This window comes from Eleutherodactylus coqui, chromosome 2 (genome assembly GCF_035609145.1).
Source record: "Eleutherodactylus coqui strain aEleCoq1 chromosome 2, aEleCoq1.hap1, whole genome shotgun sequence".
In the NCBI taxonomy this organism is placed as follows: domain Eukaryota; kingdom Metazoa; phylum Chordata; class Amphibia; order Anura; family Eleutherodactylidae; genus Eleutherodactylus; species Eleutherodactylus coqui.
The window spans coordinates 292,884,404-292,903,033 of record NC_089838.1 but is presented as its reverse complement, the minus strand read 5'-3'; the positions used below and the strand labels follow the sequence as shown (position 1 = coordinate 292,903,033).

Genomic DNA, 18,630 nt, shown 5'->3' with positions numbered 1-18,630 from the left:
GACTGTGATGGGACCAGCCATAAGCATTAACCTCTTCACCACCCTTGACCACCTAGAATATCTACATTAACTTCTTTGATATATTATAATATTTTAACCATTAAAAGAGGCTTTCTAGGTTTTTAAGTTATCTGCTTGTTACAGCTGCATTTAAAACGTTTTAAAGGGATTGTTCACATCGACGCTTTTGGGCTCCATTTTCTTGTTCCATTATAGAGCAGGAGAACAGAACCTAGTACCCGAATGGAACTGTCATAGGATGTAATCAAAGGCGATGAAGAACCCCATTGAATCTAATGGGCTCTATTCTGTTTCTGGTCGGGCTGTCGGAATTTTACAACATGCTGCGCTATTTCTTTCAGGGTTTTTTTGTAGAATGCAGCAACGGAGGTTCTGAACAGAACCTTTAATACTGATGTGAATGAGCACTAACACTCACAGATTTCTGCCACAAAATAGTCGCATACCCCCTTAAAAGAGCTATCCACATGTCCCTTAATAAGTCCAACTAATTGCAACCGAATAAAGCCAGCAACTTGCCCCATTATAGTACCTGCTACATGTTCAATAGCAATGCCAATCACATGCCCCTTTAGTGCCAGCTTTTTGCCTCATAATAGTGCCAACTATTCATTTTTTTGTAGCACGCTGGTGTAGAAGTACTGAAGGGAATAATTCCAAAATCCGTGATAGTCTAGAGTATTGAAGGGTTGATGTCAACATGGTCAGCAGGATGTCTGTTGTTCTTAATATTTTGCTATAATGATAAAAAAAAATCTTTTTTTAATTGTAGCTGAGCCAGAAAATGTTTTCCTTATTTCTCTGAATTCCGAACCATTCTGTACTTCCAAGCACTTCTAGCCCTACATTTCTGAGCAGATACGTGGATGACATGTTGGCGAGCTGATCTGGTGGTCTAAGGTATTACAGAATCCAATGCTGACCTTCCTGGGGGTATAGGGTCGTGAAGGGGTTATTGACAATCTCAACTGAATAGGTGATGAATGTTAATGTGGGTTCAACATTTGAGACCTCCACTGACTATTAATTCCATTGCCGGTTGTTACAACCTTGGCACCATACAACCTCTCACTTCAGAAGGGCATGATTGGGGTGTCTTGTTAAAGTTTTCAATGTATTTTTGACAGCTTTTGGTGCACTGGATATTTTACATGTTTCTTACTAGAAAATCCCTTTGACGACTCTGAGACCTTTTGTATCCCCATTATAACAGTGATAATTTTTTTAATGTTTTTATGTAGATCTACTATAGATGTTTGAGTTATAATTTCTTGGACATCATTTTAATTGGCCAACACCATATTGGGCTAACAATCCCATAATACAGCTAAGCTACCTGGGGGCATGTTGACAAGCCTGTTGACCATTTTGTATAACGATAATAAAAACTATGAGTACAGCTCTATATATAAACTGAGAACCCATCCGCATGTAGACTCATCACTGCGGTTCATAGGGCCCAGTTCAATTCTTCTAACTTTATTTCATGATTTCACATTTTGTTATATTTTAGGAAGTTTAGTAACTTTTACAGTTCCAGCTGCCCTGATAGACACTCCCTCCCTTCCCTTTTCTTTGTGGTCTCCCATGTAATGAAGATATAAGGAGTTCTTAGTGACATTTGATGCTTATCAGGACGTAGAATAACATTACTGAAGGACGTAGCGTAGATCTGCACATCTGACAGCTGAGCAATGAAGAATCAAGAAATGAAGACTATTCAAGATCATACAAGGAGGAAAGGTAAATTATACTGAGCTGCTAGTGGTAAGATTATACTCACTATTGTGCAAACTTCATTGAAATGTCTTTTTTTTTAACTTATTTTATGGTCCGAATACTGTAAATATCGCATGTCAAATTTAAAGGAGTTGTCCAAGTTGTTCCATTTCTGGACAGCCCCATGCTTGTGCATTGACATAAGTTATCGTATACTCACCTCTCCCAGCTCCCGCTGTGTCCTGCGATGGTCCACAGTCCCCCGCTCCAGCCTCTTGACAGCTACAGCCCAGTTTACAATTGGTCGTTGAGCTCTGCTATTGGTTGCTGCCCCTGTGACATCCTGTAAACTGGGTGGTATTACAGCTGTAAGAAGAGACTGGAGGGGAGGACTGAGCACCGTCACAGGACATAGTGGAAGGGGAAAAGGGGAGTATATAACAGTTTGTTATGTCAGTGCACAGGAGGGATTATCCAGAGATGGTACAACTCAGACAAACCCCTTTAAACCTTTAGTGCCACGGGACATAAGTTTACGTCCTGGCTGGGGGGCACTTTACGCAACAGCAAACGTTTACGTAAACATGCGTCCTGTGGATGGCGCGGGCTTAGAAGTGAGCCCATGTTATCCCGCAGTGAGAGCTGGATGTGACTGAAAGCCAACCTTCTGCTGCAACAGAAGGGATTGATGAGAGCAGGGGCGTAACTATAGGGGGTGCAGGGGATGCAGTTGCACCCGGGCCCAGGAGCCTTAGGGGGCCCCTAAGGCCTCTGTTCTCCATATTGGGAGCCCCTTACTATGAAAAAAGAATTATAGTTAGTGGCCCTGTTACAGATTTTGCATCGGGGCCCAGACTCTTCAAGTTACGCCTCTGGATGAGAGCATTAATCCCTGCTATTAATTCCTTACATTCCGCAATTATTCTACATCATGGCATGTAAAGGGTTCACATAGAGAGCACACTCCCTATCTGACGTCATTGACATCTCAAGGGCCGATTGGTTGGCATGGCAACTGGACACCATACACTGGTGACTGGCCCTGTCATGGCTATTGTGCGCGATACTGCATTACAGTACCATTACAGTACATGCAAAAACTACCTCCCTCAATATCTCAATGGAGAGATAGAATGGATTTGTCCTGCAACTTGGAGGATCTCTCTAGCTGGTCCAAAGGTAACCATGACAAATTCCAGGAACTATGGGGCCCTTGGCGTAGATTGCGCCTTGAGCTGTAGTCCTATCATTGTCTTGTCCGGGAGAGACGGACGAGGCGGTTACGCCCAGTCTGTGCTTGGAGGTGGGACGAGGCAGAGACCGAGCACCCCAGCCTGGCGTTACTCACACACTGATCAGAAGCGCTAACTTATAGGATTTTGCTTACTGTATGAATCCATTAGCTATCCCCCTCCCACCCCCTCTCTTCTCCCGCCCAACCTGTACGTCTTGTCTGTGAGTCACCACAACCATGTTTAACAAGTTCACTGTGAAGCTTATTAGCAGGACTACTCGGCTTCGACCTGACATGTTGAACTAGTCGTCCCTTTTCATCTGACCGAGTTGTTTTGTATTGCTTTGATGTATTACATGTCTGTCATATATTGGAAATTATCAATAAAAACGGATTAAAAAAAAAAAAGAAGTACAGCAATGCAGTTTGATAGCGATCAGAGTTTTTTTTGGTTCCAGTCCCCTAAAGCAACATTAAAAAAATTAATAAATAAAAGTGTTTTAAAAAAAAGTAAAAAGAGATAACAAAACCCTCCTTTTTTGCGCACTTTCCCATTTGTATATAATTTTTTTAGTTATTTTTTCTTAAACCTCACATATTTAGTATCATCGTATCTATAACAAGCTGTACAATAGATTGAACACACTATTTATCCTACATGGCAAAAAGCTTAAAAAAAACACCTAGAAAACGGAGGCAAAATGCTTATTTTGTTCATTTTGACTCCTTAAAAAATCGCAATAAAAGTGATCAAAAAATCAGCCCCCAGACATCCCTCTTAATCATGGCACCAGTTAAAAAAAACAACAAAAGAGAACCAGAGTCCCATTCCTTTAGTCCTAGCTGTGAACACTCCAATTCTTTCACAGCAGGCCGGTTGACTGAATACTTCAGCTAAAAATAATGGATAATGACGCTGATGTTCTATTTTGTTAGTTTTTGGAACTAGGGCCATGATTCTAGGGGTATTCTAGTTGTGAAGCAAATCTTTAAAAATTTGAGATATGAAAGGTGTTTGCACCATGCTTATTCATAGCTGGTTATGGGTATAAATAGCGAAGCCATTACCTTCTTGTCCTCTCCTCCATTTATGATGTTTCCCTACATTGCTATTTTCCAAGATGACCAGCACATTCCTGCTGATATGCAGCGTGAAACTACATATACCACAATTCCCTGCTTTGTATTTCCTTCCTGTACATGTCCCCGCTAAGAGCTGCCCTGTTATTGGTCAGCAATCCGGTGCTGAGAGCTGAATATAAAAAAAAAGCTCCCTCTGGCCGTTCCTACTGAGCAAGCCCAATCTGTAGACCTTAAATACCTACAGGTCACATCCAGTACAACCTGGGAAGAAACACTTCTGAAGTACCGGTAGATGCCCATGGTCTAAAGAGCGACAGACACAAAATCTAAAGCAGAACCACATTGTAAACTTTAATAACAATTGATTATCATTCATTTGACAGCAACCTTCAAGGGCGGTGGCCAAGGGCATTCTTATTGTACCACTAAAGACTAACCAAAAAAAAAAAAAATTGCTAAGAATTTTTTCATTAATCAAGAACGAAACTCTGAGGTTCAAAAACGATCAGATACCGTCACAGTTCAGACAATAAAATATTCCAACTAGCAATCAAATTATGTTATTCCCATGTATGTTTGTTTACATGTTTATAGACAAAGAAAGCTATCAGAAGGAGATTGTCGCGTTGTGCTCCTGGGACTTTGGTTCTGTGGGGTTCCAGGAACATACTGCTTCATTTGTGGTTGATTTGGCTAGCTGATGGGGTGGAGTTCTCCAGTCAGCCAATCACCATTGGTTTGCTGCATATAAATGCCAGCCCTAGAGATGAGCGAGCACCAAAATGCTCGGGTGCTCGTTACTCGAGACGAACTTTTCGCGATGCTCGAGGGTTCGTTTCGAGTAACGAACCCCATTGAAGTCAATGGGCGACCCGAGCATTTTTGTATATCGCCGATGCTCGCTAAGGTTTTCATTTGTGAAAATCGGGGCAATTCAAGAAAGTGATGGGAACGACACAGCAACGGATAGGGCAGGCGAGGGGCTACATGTTGGGCTGCATCTCAAGTTCACAGGTCCCACTATTAAGCCACAATAGCGGCAAGAGTGGGCCCCCCCCCCAACAACTTTTACTTCTGAAAAGCCCTCATTAGCAATGCATACCTTAGCTAAGCACCACACTACCTCCAACAAAGCACAATCACTGCCTGCATGACACTCCGCTGCCACTTCTCCTGGGTTACATGCTGCCCAACCCCCCCCCCCCCCCTGCACGACCCAGTGTCCACAGCGCACACCAAATTGTCCCTGCACAGCCTTCAGCTGCCCTCATGCCACGCCACACTCATGTCTATTTATAAGTGCGTCTGCCAGAGGAACCGCAGGCACACACTGCAGAGGGTTGGCACGGCTAGGCAGCGACCCTCTTTAAAAGGGGCGGGGCGATAGCCCACAATGCTGTACAGAAGCAATGAGAAATCCAATCCTGTGCCACCTCCATCTGCAGCTGAACACGTGGGCATAGCAATGGGGAACCTATGTGCCACACACTATTCATTCTGTCAAGGTGTCTGCATGCCCCAGTCAGACCGCGGTTTTTTATAAATAGTCACAGGCAGGTACAACTGGGAATCCCCAACTCCGCAATGGGAATTCCGTGTGCACCCACAGCATGGGTGGCTCCCTGGAACCCACCCGCTGTACATAAATGTATCCCATTGCAGTGCCCTGGACAGCAGAGCTAACGTCAGATGAAATGCAGGTGGGCTTCGGCCCACACTGCATGCCCCAGTCAGACTGGGGTTCTTTAGAAGTGGACACAGATGCATTTACAACTCCGTGTGAACCCACAGCATGGGTGGCTCCCTGGAACCCACCGGCGGTACATAAAAATATCCCATTGCATTGCCCATCACAGCTGAGGTAATAATGTCATGTTTAATGCAGGTGGGCTTTGGCCCACACTGCATGCCCCAGTCAGACTGGGGTTCTTTAGAAGTGGACACAGATGCATTTACAACTCCCTGTGGACCCACAGCATGGGTGGCTCCCTGGAACCCACCGGCGGTACATAAAAATATCCCATTGCATTGCCCATCACAGCTGAGGTAATAATGTCATGTTTAATGCAGGTGGGCTTCGGCCCACACTGCATGCCCCAGTCAGACTGGGGTTCTTTAGAAGTGGAAACAGATGCATTTACAACTCCCTGTGGACCCACAGCATGGGTGGCTCCCTGGAACCCACCGGCGGTACATAAAAATATCCCATTGCATTGCCCATCACAGCTGATGTTACGTCAGCTGTAATGCAGGTGGGCAAAAAATTAATTGGATTACACTGTAGGCGAGGGCCCACAAAAATTGGTGTACCAACAGTACTAATGTACCTGAGAAAAATTGCCCATGCCCAACCGAGAGGGCAGGTGAAACCCATTAATCGCTTTGGTTAATGTGGCTTAATTTGTAACTAGGCCTGGAGGCAGCCCAGTTAAAATAAAAATTGGTTGAGGTGAAAGTTTCAACGCTTTAATGAGCATTGAAACGTATAAAAATTGTTTAGAAAAATTATATGACTGAGCCTTCTGGGCCTAAGAAAAATTGCATGTTTGGCGTGATTACGTCAGGTTTCAGGAGAAGGAGCAGGAGGAGGAGGATGAATATTATACACAGATTGATGAAGCAAAAAGGTCTCCGTTTTGGATGGTGATAGAGAACTATGCTTCCATCCGCGGGTGCAGCCTAAGTATTGTTTATGTATCGCTGCTGTCCGCTGGTGGAGAAGAGAAGTCTGGTGAAATCCAGGCTTTGTTCATCTTGATGAGTGTAAGCCTGTCAGCACTGTCGGTTGACAGGTGGGTACGCTTATCCGTGATGATTCCCCCAGCCACACTAAACACACTCTCTGACAAGACGCTAGCCGCAGGACAAGCAAGCACCTCCAGGGCATACAGCGCGAGTTCAGGCCACGTGTCCAGCTTCAAGACCCAGTAGTTGTAGGGGGCAGAGGCGTCACCGAGGACGGTCGTGCGATCGGCTACGTACTCCCTCACCATCCTTTTACAGTGCTCCCGCCAACTCAGCCTTGACTGGGGACCGGTGACACAGTCTTGCTGGGGAGCCATAAAGCTGTCAAAGGCCTTAGAGAGTGTTCCCCTGCCTGCGCTGTACATGCTGCCTGATCTCTGCGCCTCCCCTGCTAACTGGGCCGCGGAAATGCGCCTTCGGCCACTAGCGCTGTCGGATGGGAAGTTTACCATCAGTTTGTTCATCCAGCGCCCTGTGGTATAGCATCATTCTCGAACCCCTTTCCTCTTCGGGAATGAGAGTGGAAAGGCTCTCCTTATACCGTGGGTCGAGCAGTGTGTACACCCAGTAATCCGTAGTGGCCAGAATGCGTGTAACGCGAGGGTCACGAGAAAGGCATCCTAACATGAAGTCAGCCATGTGTGCCAGGGTACCTGTACGCAACACATGGCTTTCCTCACTAGGAAGATCACTTTCAGGCTCCTCCTCCTCCTTCTCCTCTGGCCATACACGCTGAAAGGATGACAGGCAAGCTGCATCTGTACCCTCAGCAGTGGGCCAAGCTGTCTCTTCCCCCTCCTCCTCATGCTCCTCCCCCTCCTCCTCCTCCTCCTCTGGCCATACACGCTGAAAGGATGACAGGCAAGCAGCATCTGTCCCCTCAGCAGTGGGCCAAGCTGTCTCTTCCCCCTCCTCCTCATCCTCCTCCCCCTCCTCCTCAACGCTCTGAGATATAGACATGAGGTTGCTCTGACTATCCAGCGACATACTGTCTTCCCCCGCCTCCGTTTCTGATTCCAAAGCGTCTGCCTTTATGCTTTGCAGGGAACTTCTCAAGAGGCATAGCAGAGGAATGGTGACGCTAATGATTGCAGCATCCCCGCTCACCATCTGGGTAGACTCCTCAAAGTTTCCAAGGACCTGGCAGATGGCTGCCAACCAGGCCCACTCTTCTGTAAATAATTGAGGAGGCTGACTCCCACTGCGCCGCCCATGTTGGAGTTGGTATTCCACTATAGCTCTACGCTGCTCATAGAGTCTGGCCAACATGTGGAGCGTAGAGTTCCACTGTGTGGGCACGTCGCACAGCAGTCGGTGCACTGGCAGATTAAACCGATGTTGCAGTGTCCGCAGGGTGGCAGCGTGCGTGTGGGATTTGCGGAAATGTGCGCAGAGCTGGCGCACCTTTCCGAGCAGGTATGACAAGTGGGGGTAGCTTTTCAGAAAGCGCTGAACCACCAAATTAAAGACATGGGCCAGGCATGGCACGTGCGTGAGGCTGCCGAGCTGCTGAGCCGCCACCAGGTTACGGCCGTTGTCACACACGACCATGCCTGGTTGGAGGCTCAGCGGCGCAAGCCAGCGGTCGGTCTACTCTGTCAGACCCTGCAGCAGTTCGTGGGCCGTGTGGCTCTTCTCTCCTAAGCTGAGTAGTTTCAGCACGGCCTGCTGACGCTTGCCCACCGCTGAGCTGCCACGCCGCGTGACACCGACTGCTGGCGACGTGCTGCTGCTGCTGACACATCTTGAAAGCGAGACAGAGGTTGCGTAGGAGGAGGAGGAGGGTGGTTTAGTGGAGGAAGCATACACCCCCGCAGATACCACCACCGAGCTGGGGCACGCAATTCTGGGGGTGGGTGTGACGTGAGCGGTCCCAGGCTCTGACTCTGTCCCAGCCTCCACTAAATTCACCCAATGTGCCGTCAGGGAGATATAGTGGCCCTGCCCGCCTGTGCTTGTCCACGTGTCTGTTGTTAAGTGGACCTTGGCAGTAACCGCGTTGGTGAGTGCGCATACAATGTTGCGGGAGACGTGGTCGTGCAAGCCTGGGACGGCACATCGGGAAAAGTAGTGCCGACTGGGAACCGAGTAGCGCGGGGCCGCCGCCGCCATCATGCTTTTGAAAGCCTCCGTTTCCACAAGCCTATACGGCAGCATCTCTAGGCTGATCAATTTTGCAATGTGCACGTTTAACGCTTGAGCGTGCGGGTGCGTGGCGTCGTACTTGCGCTTGCGCTCAAACAGTGGCGCTAGCGACGTCTGGACGCTACGCTGAGAGACATTGCTGGATGGGGCCGAGGACAGCGGAAGTGTGGGTGTGGGTGCAGGCCAGGAGACGGTACTGCCTGTGTCCTCAGAGGGGGGTTGGATCTCAGTGGCAGGTTGGGGCACAGGGGGAGAGGCAGTGGTGCAAACCGGAGGCGGTGAACGGGCATCGTCCCACCTTGTGGGGTGCTTGGCCATCATATGCCTGCGCATGCTGGTGGTGGTGCCTCTCTAGCTGATCTTGGCGCGACAAAGGTTGCACACCACTGTTCGTCGGTCGTCAGGCGTCTCTGTGAAAAACTGCCACACCGTAGAGCACCTTGACCTCTGCAGGGTGGCATGGCGCGAGGGGGCGCTTTGGGAACCAGTTGGTGGATTATTCGGTCTGGCCCTGCCTCTACCCCTGGCCACCGCACTGGCTCGGCCTGTGCCCACACCCTGACTTGGGCCTCCGCGTCCTCGCCCGCGTCCACGTCCTATAGGCCTACCCCTACCCCTCAGCATGGTGTATTAGCACTAGTGCAGAAACAGAACGCTGTAATTAAATGTGCCGCTTATTGGCCTGTGGTTGGAGGCTGACTTCGTTTACGGAACGCCAGGAAATAATTTGGCGCACGCCTGCTGTAACACTTAGCTGGCTGCGTATTTATTTGTAGAACTACTACACCCAGCACACACGGACCCAGAACACTGAGCACAGTGACAGGCAGGCCAAATAGATTTTTTGCCCAATATTTTTTTGAAAAGGACCACTGCGTATATTCAATCAATAATATATGTCTTCTGGCCCTGCCTACACTATTTTGTCCCTGGAGTGTGTGACAGAACTGCAGAGTGTTGCACTGTTATTAACTGCAACAGAGCGGTGATTTCAGAGCCAGGAAATAATTTGGCGCAAGCCTGCTGTAACACTTAGCTGCCTGCGTATTTATTTGTAGAACTACTACACCCAGCACACACGGACCCAGAACAATGAGCACAGTGACAGGCAGGCTAAATAGATTTTTTGCCCAATATTTTTTTGAAAAGGACCACTGCGTATATTCAATCAATAATATATGTCTTCTGGCCCTGCCTCCACACTTCTGTCCCTGGACTATTACTGCAGGGCGCAATGCTCTGCACGGCCGATATACCAAAAAAAAAAAAGTGCAACACTGCAAAAAGCAGCCTCCACAGTACTGCACACGGTTAGATGTGGCCCTAAGAAGGACCGTTGGGGTTCTTGAAGCCTACAATCACTCCTAACACTCTACCTATAGCAGCTCCGGCACCAACAGCACTGTCCCTCAGCTATGTCACAACGCATCTGAGGCGAGCCGCGGGAGGGGCCGATTTTTATACTCGGGTGACACCTGATCTCGCTAGCCACTCACAGCAGGGGGGTGGTATAGGGCTTGAACGTCACAGGGGGAAGTTGTAATGCCTTCCCTGTCTTTCAATTGGCCAGAAAAGCGCGCTAACGTCTCAGAGATGAAAGTGAAAGTAACCCGAACATCGCATGGTGCTCGTTACGAGTAACGAGCATCTCGAACATGCTAATACTTGAACGAGTATCAAGCTCGGACGAGTACGTTCGCTCATCTCTAGCCAGCCCCTTTTGCTGGAGAGTGCTGATCATTTATCCATTTGCCATTTATATTAGTCCCTCTCAGAACCCTGGTACTTGGAGTCATGTATGTTCTGCTTTGGTGTTGCTTGCATGCATGAGGTTCTGGGTGGGATTCCCTCGACTGTCTGTTGGTGTGAACGGTCGTGCTTAGTTGTAAGTTGTAATTCCCTTGTTTTGTGTTTCTGCCAGTTTCCATCTAGGGTTAGGGTTCCAAGCCCCTAGGTTCCAGCGTGGGCCGTCCTTATTGCAGGTAGGATTCCCTTTGGGTTTTAGTGGTCTTGCTAGAGTACATGAAGGACCCTTTGCAGCATCCGAGGAGCGGGCCTTCTGCCTAGGAAACAGCAGGGTAGAGACTGGTCCTAATTTATGGAGTAGTTTGAATTAGCAAAGCTGGGAACTGTCAGCAGTGCCACTTTACTTGAATAAAATTATTTACAGTCCAACAAGAAACAATCCACACCAGTAGGATATTCAGTACAACTTCACAAAGTGGTGTGAGAGGGAGGAAAATCACGGGTACACCAAGTAGTCTACAGTCTTGGTTATCTGTATGGCTCCGTCCCCGGCCCACGTTCTCTCCCCTCTCAACAGCTCTCTACCAGTCAGCATGCACGTTGAACACGCTCTCTACTCTGCGATGGCAAGTCACTGTCTTACTTTTCTCTAGTACCTCAGTGGGTAGAAAACCACCGGCATCTCCTGGGTGTAAATGGGCCCAGGGTAAGTTAGTCACCTCTCTCTCTCTTCCATAATCGCGTCCACAGACTGAAGGTGTCCGCATGCGTCTCTGGCAGCTCCACGCACTTCCCACTGCCAACCACAAACCAACTGGCTTGACTTCCCTCTGCACACCTGGCACCCACATATATATACAACACCATCACATGACAAAACAAGATACATTTCCAGACATAACACAGACAATTAACCCATTCAGTGCTGTAATCATGCAAGACACATCATATTCAGGCAACAGAAAAGACACTGTCGGCACCAGATAATTTAATTCATGCATTATGGAAGGGCTTCTGTACTTCAGCCAATGCACTACTTAATACCTTGTATTAACTCTTTATTGAGTTGGTGTTCCTGGTGTTTTGGCATTTGGATGTCTGCTCGCACGTCCGTTTATGTATTTGTATTACAGGTCTTTTGTTGTTGGTTGCTTGCAAGTACGTTCAGTTTGTCATTGGTGTCCTGTGTGTATGCACGTCACATCTCTTACTCCCCTTTCTTCTCTCCAGCCCTTATTTTAGTTGTGACTATGAAGGTCATTGTAAATTTTTCTTTTGTGTCTCGATACTGAGATGGATTAACCCAGGGTTGATCATCTGTTGTATCCACTGATGACCAGCTGAAGGGGATTCCAGCGCTTATTTATCTTAACATTTGGGTATCCTGAAGATAAGTCATCAACAAAAAATTGCCTGAAAAATCCCTTTAAGGGCTCAGTCACACGGGCGTTTTTACGTGTGTCTATATGCACGTAAAAACGTTCATACTGCGTTCGTCAAAAAAAAAATATCGCACCTACAAAAGATAGAACATATGGGTGGCAATGGACATGGTCACGCGTTTTTTTTTTTTACGAGCGTATAAACGCCCGTGTGACTGAGCCCCTTAGTTTTATCAGTGCCCTTAGTCAATTGTAAACTCTTATAGGCAAAATCTTCTCTCGTTTCGTTTCACCTTTGATGTGCATTTGCTCCCATTACCTCTAATAATTGATGTTTGTTGCTTCCCCCCATTGTGGAGCACTCTGGAATATGTTTGTGCTATACCATAAAAGTTTTTATTAAATAAAGACCTTGATGGTTGATACTTGCTGGTGATGTGTTTAGAATTTAGGCGGAAATATAATTTTACCCTGGTTATTGTAATTAGAGCAAATAGCAGGGAAACGGAACCAAAACTCCACATGATAGATGAATTCACTTGTGTTGCAATTTTTTTTTACATTTTTTGACAGAAAAAAGAGGAATTAAACTGATTTGTTACGCAATTCTATCCAAAAATATCAAAGACGATTTCCACCCAAAATCTGAAAATGCTGTGTGCAGGGTTAGGCATTAGCTTGGAGTTAATATCACTGCCGTAACTATAGGGGATGCAGGGGATGCAGTTGCACCTGGGCCCAGTAGCCTTAGGGGGGCCAAAAGGCCTCTCTTCTCCATATAGGGAGCCCAGTACTATGAATAAGGCATTATAATTGGGAGCCCTGTTACAGGTTTTGCATTGAGGCCCAGAAGCTTCAAGTTACGCCTCTGGTTAATATAGTATATTCATACTATTCATACTAACTCCTATGCCCATGTAAGTTTAGACAGGACCCTATCAGAGACATAGCTAAATAGTCATGGGCCCTAGTGCAAAACTAAATGAAAGGGTGAAACAAAATACACATATTTGGTATCATTATAAAGGCAAGAGGAATTCTATATATTTTTTTCTATATTAAGCTTTAATTCTTCACAACTCCCCCTTCTGGCTGCAGGACCTGCACAGGTCTTTCCATCTGACCATATTTGTGCAGGTCCTCCAACAGTATAAGAAATAAGGCAATGGACTAGGAATAAAGAATTAACAGTGATTAGCAGTGTCCTATGTAGTTTCTCCTACAGTCATGTGAGAAACAAGAAATACTACAGCAAGCATAAATATAAGGCCGACAGCAGCAGTGGGCTCTCCTTTATGTAGTGGGTCCCGGCATTAGCCCTCAACCTTGCCAAGTGCTGACGTCACTCCTGACGAAAAGTTGCTTAATAGAGATGAGCGAACGTGTTCTTCCGAGCTTGATATTCGTGCGAATATTAGGGTGTTCGGGATGTTCGTTATTCGTAACGAACACCATGCGGTGTTCTGGTTACTTTCACTTCCTTCCCTGAGACGTTAGCGCGCTTTTCTGGCCAATTGAAAGACAGGGAAGGCATTACAACTTCCCCCTGTGACATTCAAGCCCTATACCACCCCCCTGCTGTGAGTGGCTGGGAAGATCAGGTGTCACCCGAACATAAAAGTCGGCCCCTCCCGCGGTTCGCCTCAGATGCCGTGTGAGTTAGATGAGGGACAGTGCTGTTTGTACCGGAGCTGCTGTAGGGAAAGAATTGGTAGTTAGTGTAGGCTTCAAGACCCCCCAAAGGTCCTTATTAGGGCCACTGATAGCTGTGTGTTGGCTGCTGTTAGCAGTGGCAATTTTTTTTTTCCTCAAAATTGGCTCTGCAGAGCGTTGCACCTGGCATTAGGGACAGAAGTGGTGCATAGGCAGGGAGAGTGTTAGGAGTGAGTGTAGCCTTCAAGAACCTCAACGGTCCTTTCTAGGGCCATATTTAACCGTGTGCAGTACTGTTCAGGCTGCTGTTAGCTGTGCTGCATTTTTTTTTGCTTCTCAAAATCGCCTCTGCAGAGCATTGCACCCTCCATTGATACTGCAGGGAAAGAATTGTATAGGCAGGGCCACAACACAGTTATTATTCATTGAATATACGCAGTGCTGCCTTTTGCTTGTAAAACAAGTGAAAATAATTCTATTTGTCCTGCCTCTGTCCGTCCTAAGGGCGGTGGACACGTGTCGGCTGCGTGTGCAACCTGTAAAAATCAGACGCACCCAGCTACGTTTTACTCCTGGCTTCGCCATTTGCTTTCCTTAATTGGGAAAAAAATACCTGCTCTGCCACAGTTAATAACTCTGCTACCCTCACGTTCTGTGACACATTAGCAGGAAAACAGCACAGTTATTAAACTTCTCATGTTCATAGAATATACGCAGTGCTGCCTTTTGGTGCAAAAAAACGGAAAATAATTCTATTTGTCCTGCCTCTGTCCGTCCTAAGGGCGGTGGACACGTGTCGGTTGCGTGTGCAACCTCTAAAAATCAGACGCACCCAGCTACGTTTTACTCCTGGCTTCGCCATTTGCTTTCCTTAATTGGGAAAAAAATACCTGCTCTGCCACAGTTAATAACTCTGCTACCCTCACATTCTGTGACACATTAGCAGGAAAACAGCACAGTTATTAAACTTCTCATGTTCATAGAATATACGCAGTGCTGCCTTTTGGTGCAGAAAAACGGAAAATAATTCTATTTGTCCTGCCTCTGTCCGTCCTAAGGGCGGTGGACACGTGTCGGCTGCGTGTGCAACCTGTAAAAATCAGACGCACCCAGCTACGTTTTACTCCTGGCTTCGCCATTTGCTTTCCTTAATTGGGAAAAAAAATACCTGCTCTGCCACAGTTAATAACTCTGCTACCCTCACGTTCTGTGACACATTAGCAGGAAAACAGCACAGTTATTAAACTTAGATTATACATTCACTAGAGGCAGTGGGGCCTTTCGTTTTCAAAAAAGGGAAAAAATTTTATTTGGCCTGCAGTCTTGCGCCAATTTATTAGCTGCCTGTGAAATCAAATCACTGGTAATACAGCATGCTGAGGGGTAGGGGTAGGCCTAGAGGACGTGGACGCGGCCGAGGACGCGGAGGGCCAAGTCAGGGTGTGGGCACAGGCCGAGCTCCTGATCCAGGTGTATCGCAGCCGACTGCTGCGCGATTAGGAGAGAGGCACGTTTCTGGTGTCCCCACATTCATCGCCCAATTAATGGGTCCACGCGGGAGACGGTTATTAGAAAATGAGCAGTGTGAGCAGGTCCTGTCCTGGATGGCAGAAAGTGCTTCGAGCAACCTATCGTCTACCCGCAGTTCTGCGCCGTCCACTGCTGCAAATCCGAATCCTCTGTCTGCTGCTCCTCCTTCCTCCCAGCCTCCTCACTCCACTACAATGACACCTGCTCAGGAGCGGGAACACTCCCAGGAACTGTTCTCGGGCCCCTGCTTAGATTGGGCAGCAGCGGTTCCTCTCCCACCAGAGGAGTTTATCGTCACTGATGCCCAACCATTCGAAAGTTCCCGGGGTCCGGGGGAAGAGGCTGGGGACTTCCGCCAACTGTCTCAACAACTTTCTGTGGGTGAGGAGGACGATGACGATCAGACACAGTTGTCTTGCAGTGAGGTAGTAGTAAGGGCAGTAAGTCCGAGGGAGCGGCGCACAGAGGATTCGGAGGAAGAGCAGCAGGACGATGAGGTGACTGACCCCACCTGGTGTGCAACGCTTACTCAGGAGGACAGGTCTTCAGAGGGGGAGTCAAGGGCATCAGCAGGGCAGGTTGCAAGAGGCAGTGCGGTGGCCAGGGGTAGAGGCAGGGCCAGACCGAATAATCCACCAAGTGTTTCCCAAAGCGCCCCCTCGCGCCATGCCACCCTGCAGAGGCCGAGGTGCTCTAAGGTCTGGCAGTTTTTCACAGAGACGCCTGACGACCGACGAACAGTGGTGTGCAACCTTTGTCGCGCAAAGCTCAGCCGGGGAGCCAACACCAACAGCCTCACCACCACCACCATGCGCAGACATATGATGGCCAAGCACCCCGCAAGGTGGGACGAAGGCCGTTCAGCGCCTCCGGTTTGCACCCCTGCCTCTCCCCCTGTGCCCCAACCTGCCACTGAGATGCAACCCCCCTCTCAGGACACAGGCACTACCGTCTCCTGGCCTGCACCCACACCCTCACCTCCGCTGTCCTCGGCCCCATCCAGCAGTGTAGTTCAGCGCACCGTCCAGCCGTCGCTTGCGCAACTGTTGGAGCGCAAGCGCAAGTACGCCGCCACGCACCCGCATGCTCAAACGTTAACCGTCCGCATAGCAAAATTCATCAGCCTTGAGATGCTGCCGTATAGGGTTGTGGAAACGGAGTCCTTCAAAAGTATCATGGAGGCGGCGGCCCCGCGCTACTTAGTTCCCAGTCGCCACTACTTTTCCCCATGTGCCGTCCCAGCCCTGCACGACCACGTCTCCCGCAACATTGTACGCGCCCTCACCAACGCGGTTACTGCCACGGTCCACTTAACTACGGACACGTGGACAAGCACAGGCGGGCAGGGCCACTACATCTCCCTGACGGCACATTGGGTGAATTTAGTGGAGGCTGGGACAGAGTCAGAGCCTGGGACCGCTCATGTCCTACCCACCCCCAGAATTGCGGGCCCCAGCTCGGTGGTGGTATCTGCGGAGGTGTATGCTTCCTCCACTAAAGCACCCTCCTCCTCCTCCTCCTCCTCCTCCTCCTCTGTCTCGCAATCAAGATGTGTTAGCAGCAGCATGTCGCCAGCAGTCAGTGTCGCGCGGTGTGGCAGCACAGCGGTGGGCAAGCGTCAGCAGGCCGTGCTGAAACTACTCAGCTTAGGCGATAAGAGGCACACGGCCCACGAACTGCTGCAGGGTCTGACACAGCAGACCGACCGCTGGCTTGCGCCGCTGAGCCTCCAACCGGGCATGGTCGTGTGTGACAACGGCCGTAACCTGGTGGCGGCTCTGCAGCTCGGCAGCCTCACGCACGTGCCATGCCTGGCCCACGTTTTTAATTTGGTGGTTCAGCGCTTTCTGAAAAGCTACCCACGCTTCTCAGACCTGCTCGTAAAGGCGCGCCGGCTCTGCGCACATTTCCGCAAGTCCCACACGGGCAGCTGCTTTGCGCTCGGAAACGGGGGCGGGGGAAGACAGTATGCCGCTGGATAGTCAGGGCACCCTCCTGTCTATTTCTCAGCGCGTACAGGAGGAGGAGGAGGAGCATGAGGAGGATGAGGAGGAGGGGGAAGAGACAGCTTGGGCCGCTGCTGACGGTACACCGGCTGATTGCCTGTCATCCTTTCAGCGTGTATGGCCTGAGGAGGAGGAGGAGGAGGATCCTGAAAGTGATCTTCCTAGTGAAGACAGCCATGTGTTGCGTACAGGTACCCTGGCACACATGGCTGACTTCATGTTAGGATGCCTTTCTCGTGACCCTCGCGTTGCACGCATTCTGGCCACGACGGATTACTGGGTGTACACACTGCTCGATCCACGGTATAAGGATAACCTGCCCACTCTGATTCCCGAAGAGGAAAGGGGTTCGAGAGTGTTGCTATACCACAGGACCCTTGCGGACAAGCTGATGGTAAAATTCCCAGCCGACAGCGCTAGTGGCAGAAGGCGCAGTACCGAGGGCAAGGTAGCAGGGGATGTGCGTAGATCGAGCAGCATGTACATCCCAGGCAGTGCAACAGTCTTTAAGGGCCTTGCCAGCTTTATGGCTCCCCACCAAGACTGTGTCACCGCTCTCCAGTCACGGCTGAGTCGGCGGGAGCACTGTAAAAGGATGGTGAGGGAGTACGTAGCAGATCGCACGACCATCCTCGGTGACGCCTCTGCCTCCTACAACTACTGGGTGTCGAAGCTGGACACGTGGCCTGAACTAGCGCTGTATGCCCTGGAGGTGCTTGCTTGTCCTGCGGCTAGCGTCTTGTCGGAGAGGGTGTTTAGTGCGGCTGGGGGAATCATCACAGATAAGCGTAGCCGCTTGTCAACCGACAGTGCCGACAGGCTAACACTCATCAAGATGAACAAAGGCTGGATTTCGCCAGACTTCTGTTCTCCACCAGCGGACAGCAGCGATACGTAAGCAATACGTAGGCTGCACCCGCGGATGGAAGCTACGTTCTCTCTCACCATCCAAAACGGGGACATTTCTGCTTCATCAATCTGTGTCTAATATTCCTCCTCCTCCTCCTGAAACCTCACGTAATCACGCTGAACGGGCAATTTTTCTTAGGGCCACAAGGCTCACTCAAATAATTTTTCTGAACAATTTTTATAAGTTTCAATGCTCTTAAAAGCGTTGGAACTGTAACTTGAACCAATTTTTCGTTACACTGGGCTGCCTTCAGGCCTAGTTACCACTTAAGCCACATTAACCAAAGCGATTAATGGGTTTCACCTGCCCTCTTGGCTGGCCATGGCCAATTTTTGGGATGTACATTAGTACTGTTGATACAGCAATTTTTGTGGGCCCTCGCCTACAGTGTAATCAAATTAATTTTTAGCCCACCTGCATTACAGCTGACATTACCTCAGCTGTGTTGGGCAATGC

General features: G+C 48.9%; 1 protein-coding gene across 1 annotated transcript in view; it reads left to right on the top strand.

Annotated features, from left to right (window-relative positions):
* Positions 1 to 1,653: 1,653 nt before the first annotated feature.
* Positions 1,654 to 18,630, top strand: part of LOC136610834 (C-type lectin domain family 4 member G-like) — a 42,425-nt gene continuing 25,448 nt past the window's right edge. Inside the window, exon 1 of the mRNA XM_066590032.1 lies at positions 1,654 to 1,764. Coding sequence (XP_066446129.1) covers positions 1,716 to 1,764 — 49 coding nt within the window. The 5' untranslated portion in view covers positions 1,654 to 1,715. The remainder of the gene's footprint in view (positions 1,765 to 18,630) is intronic.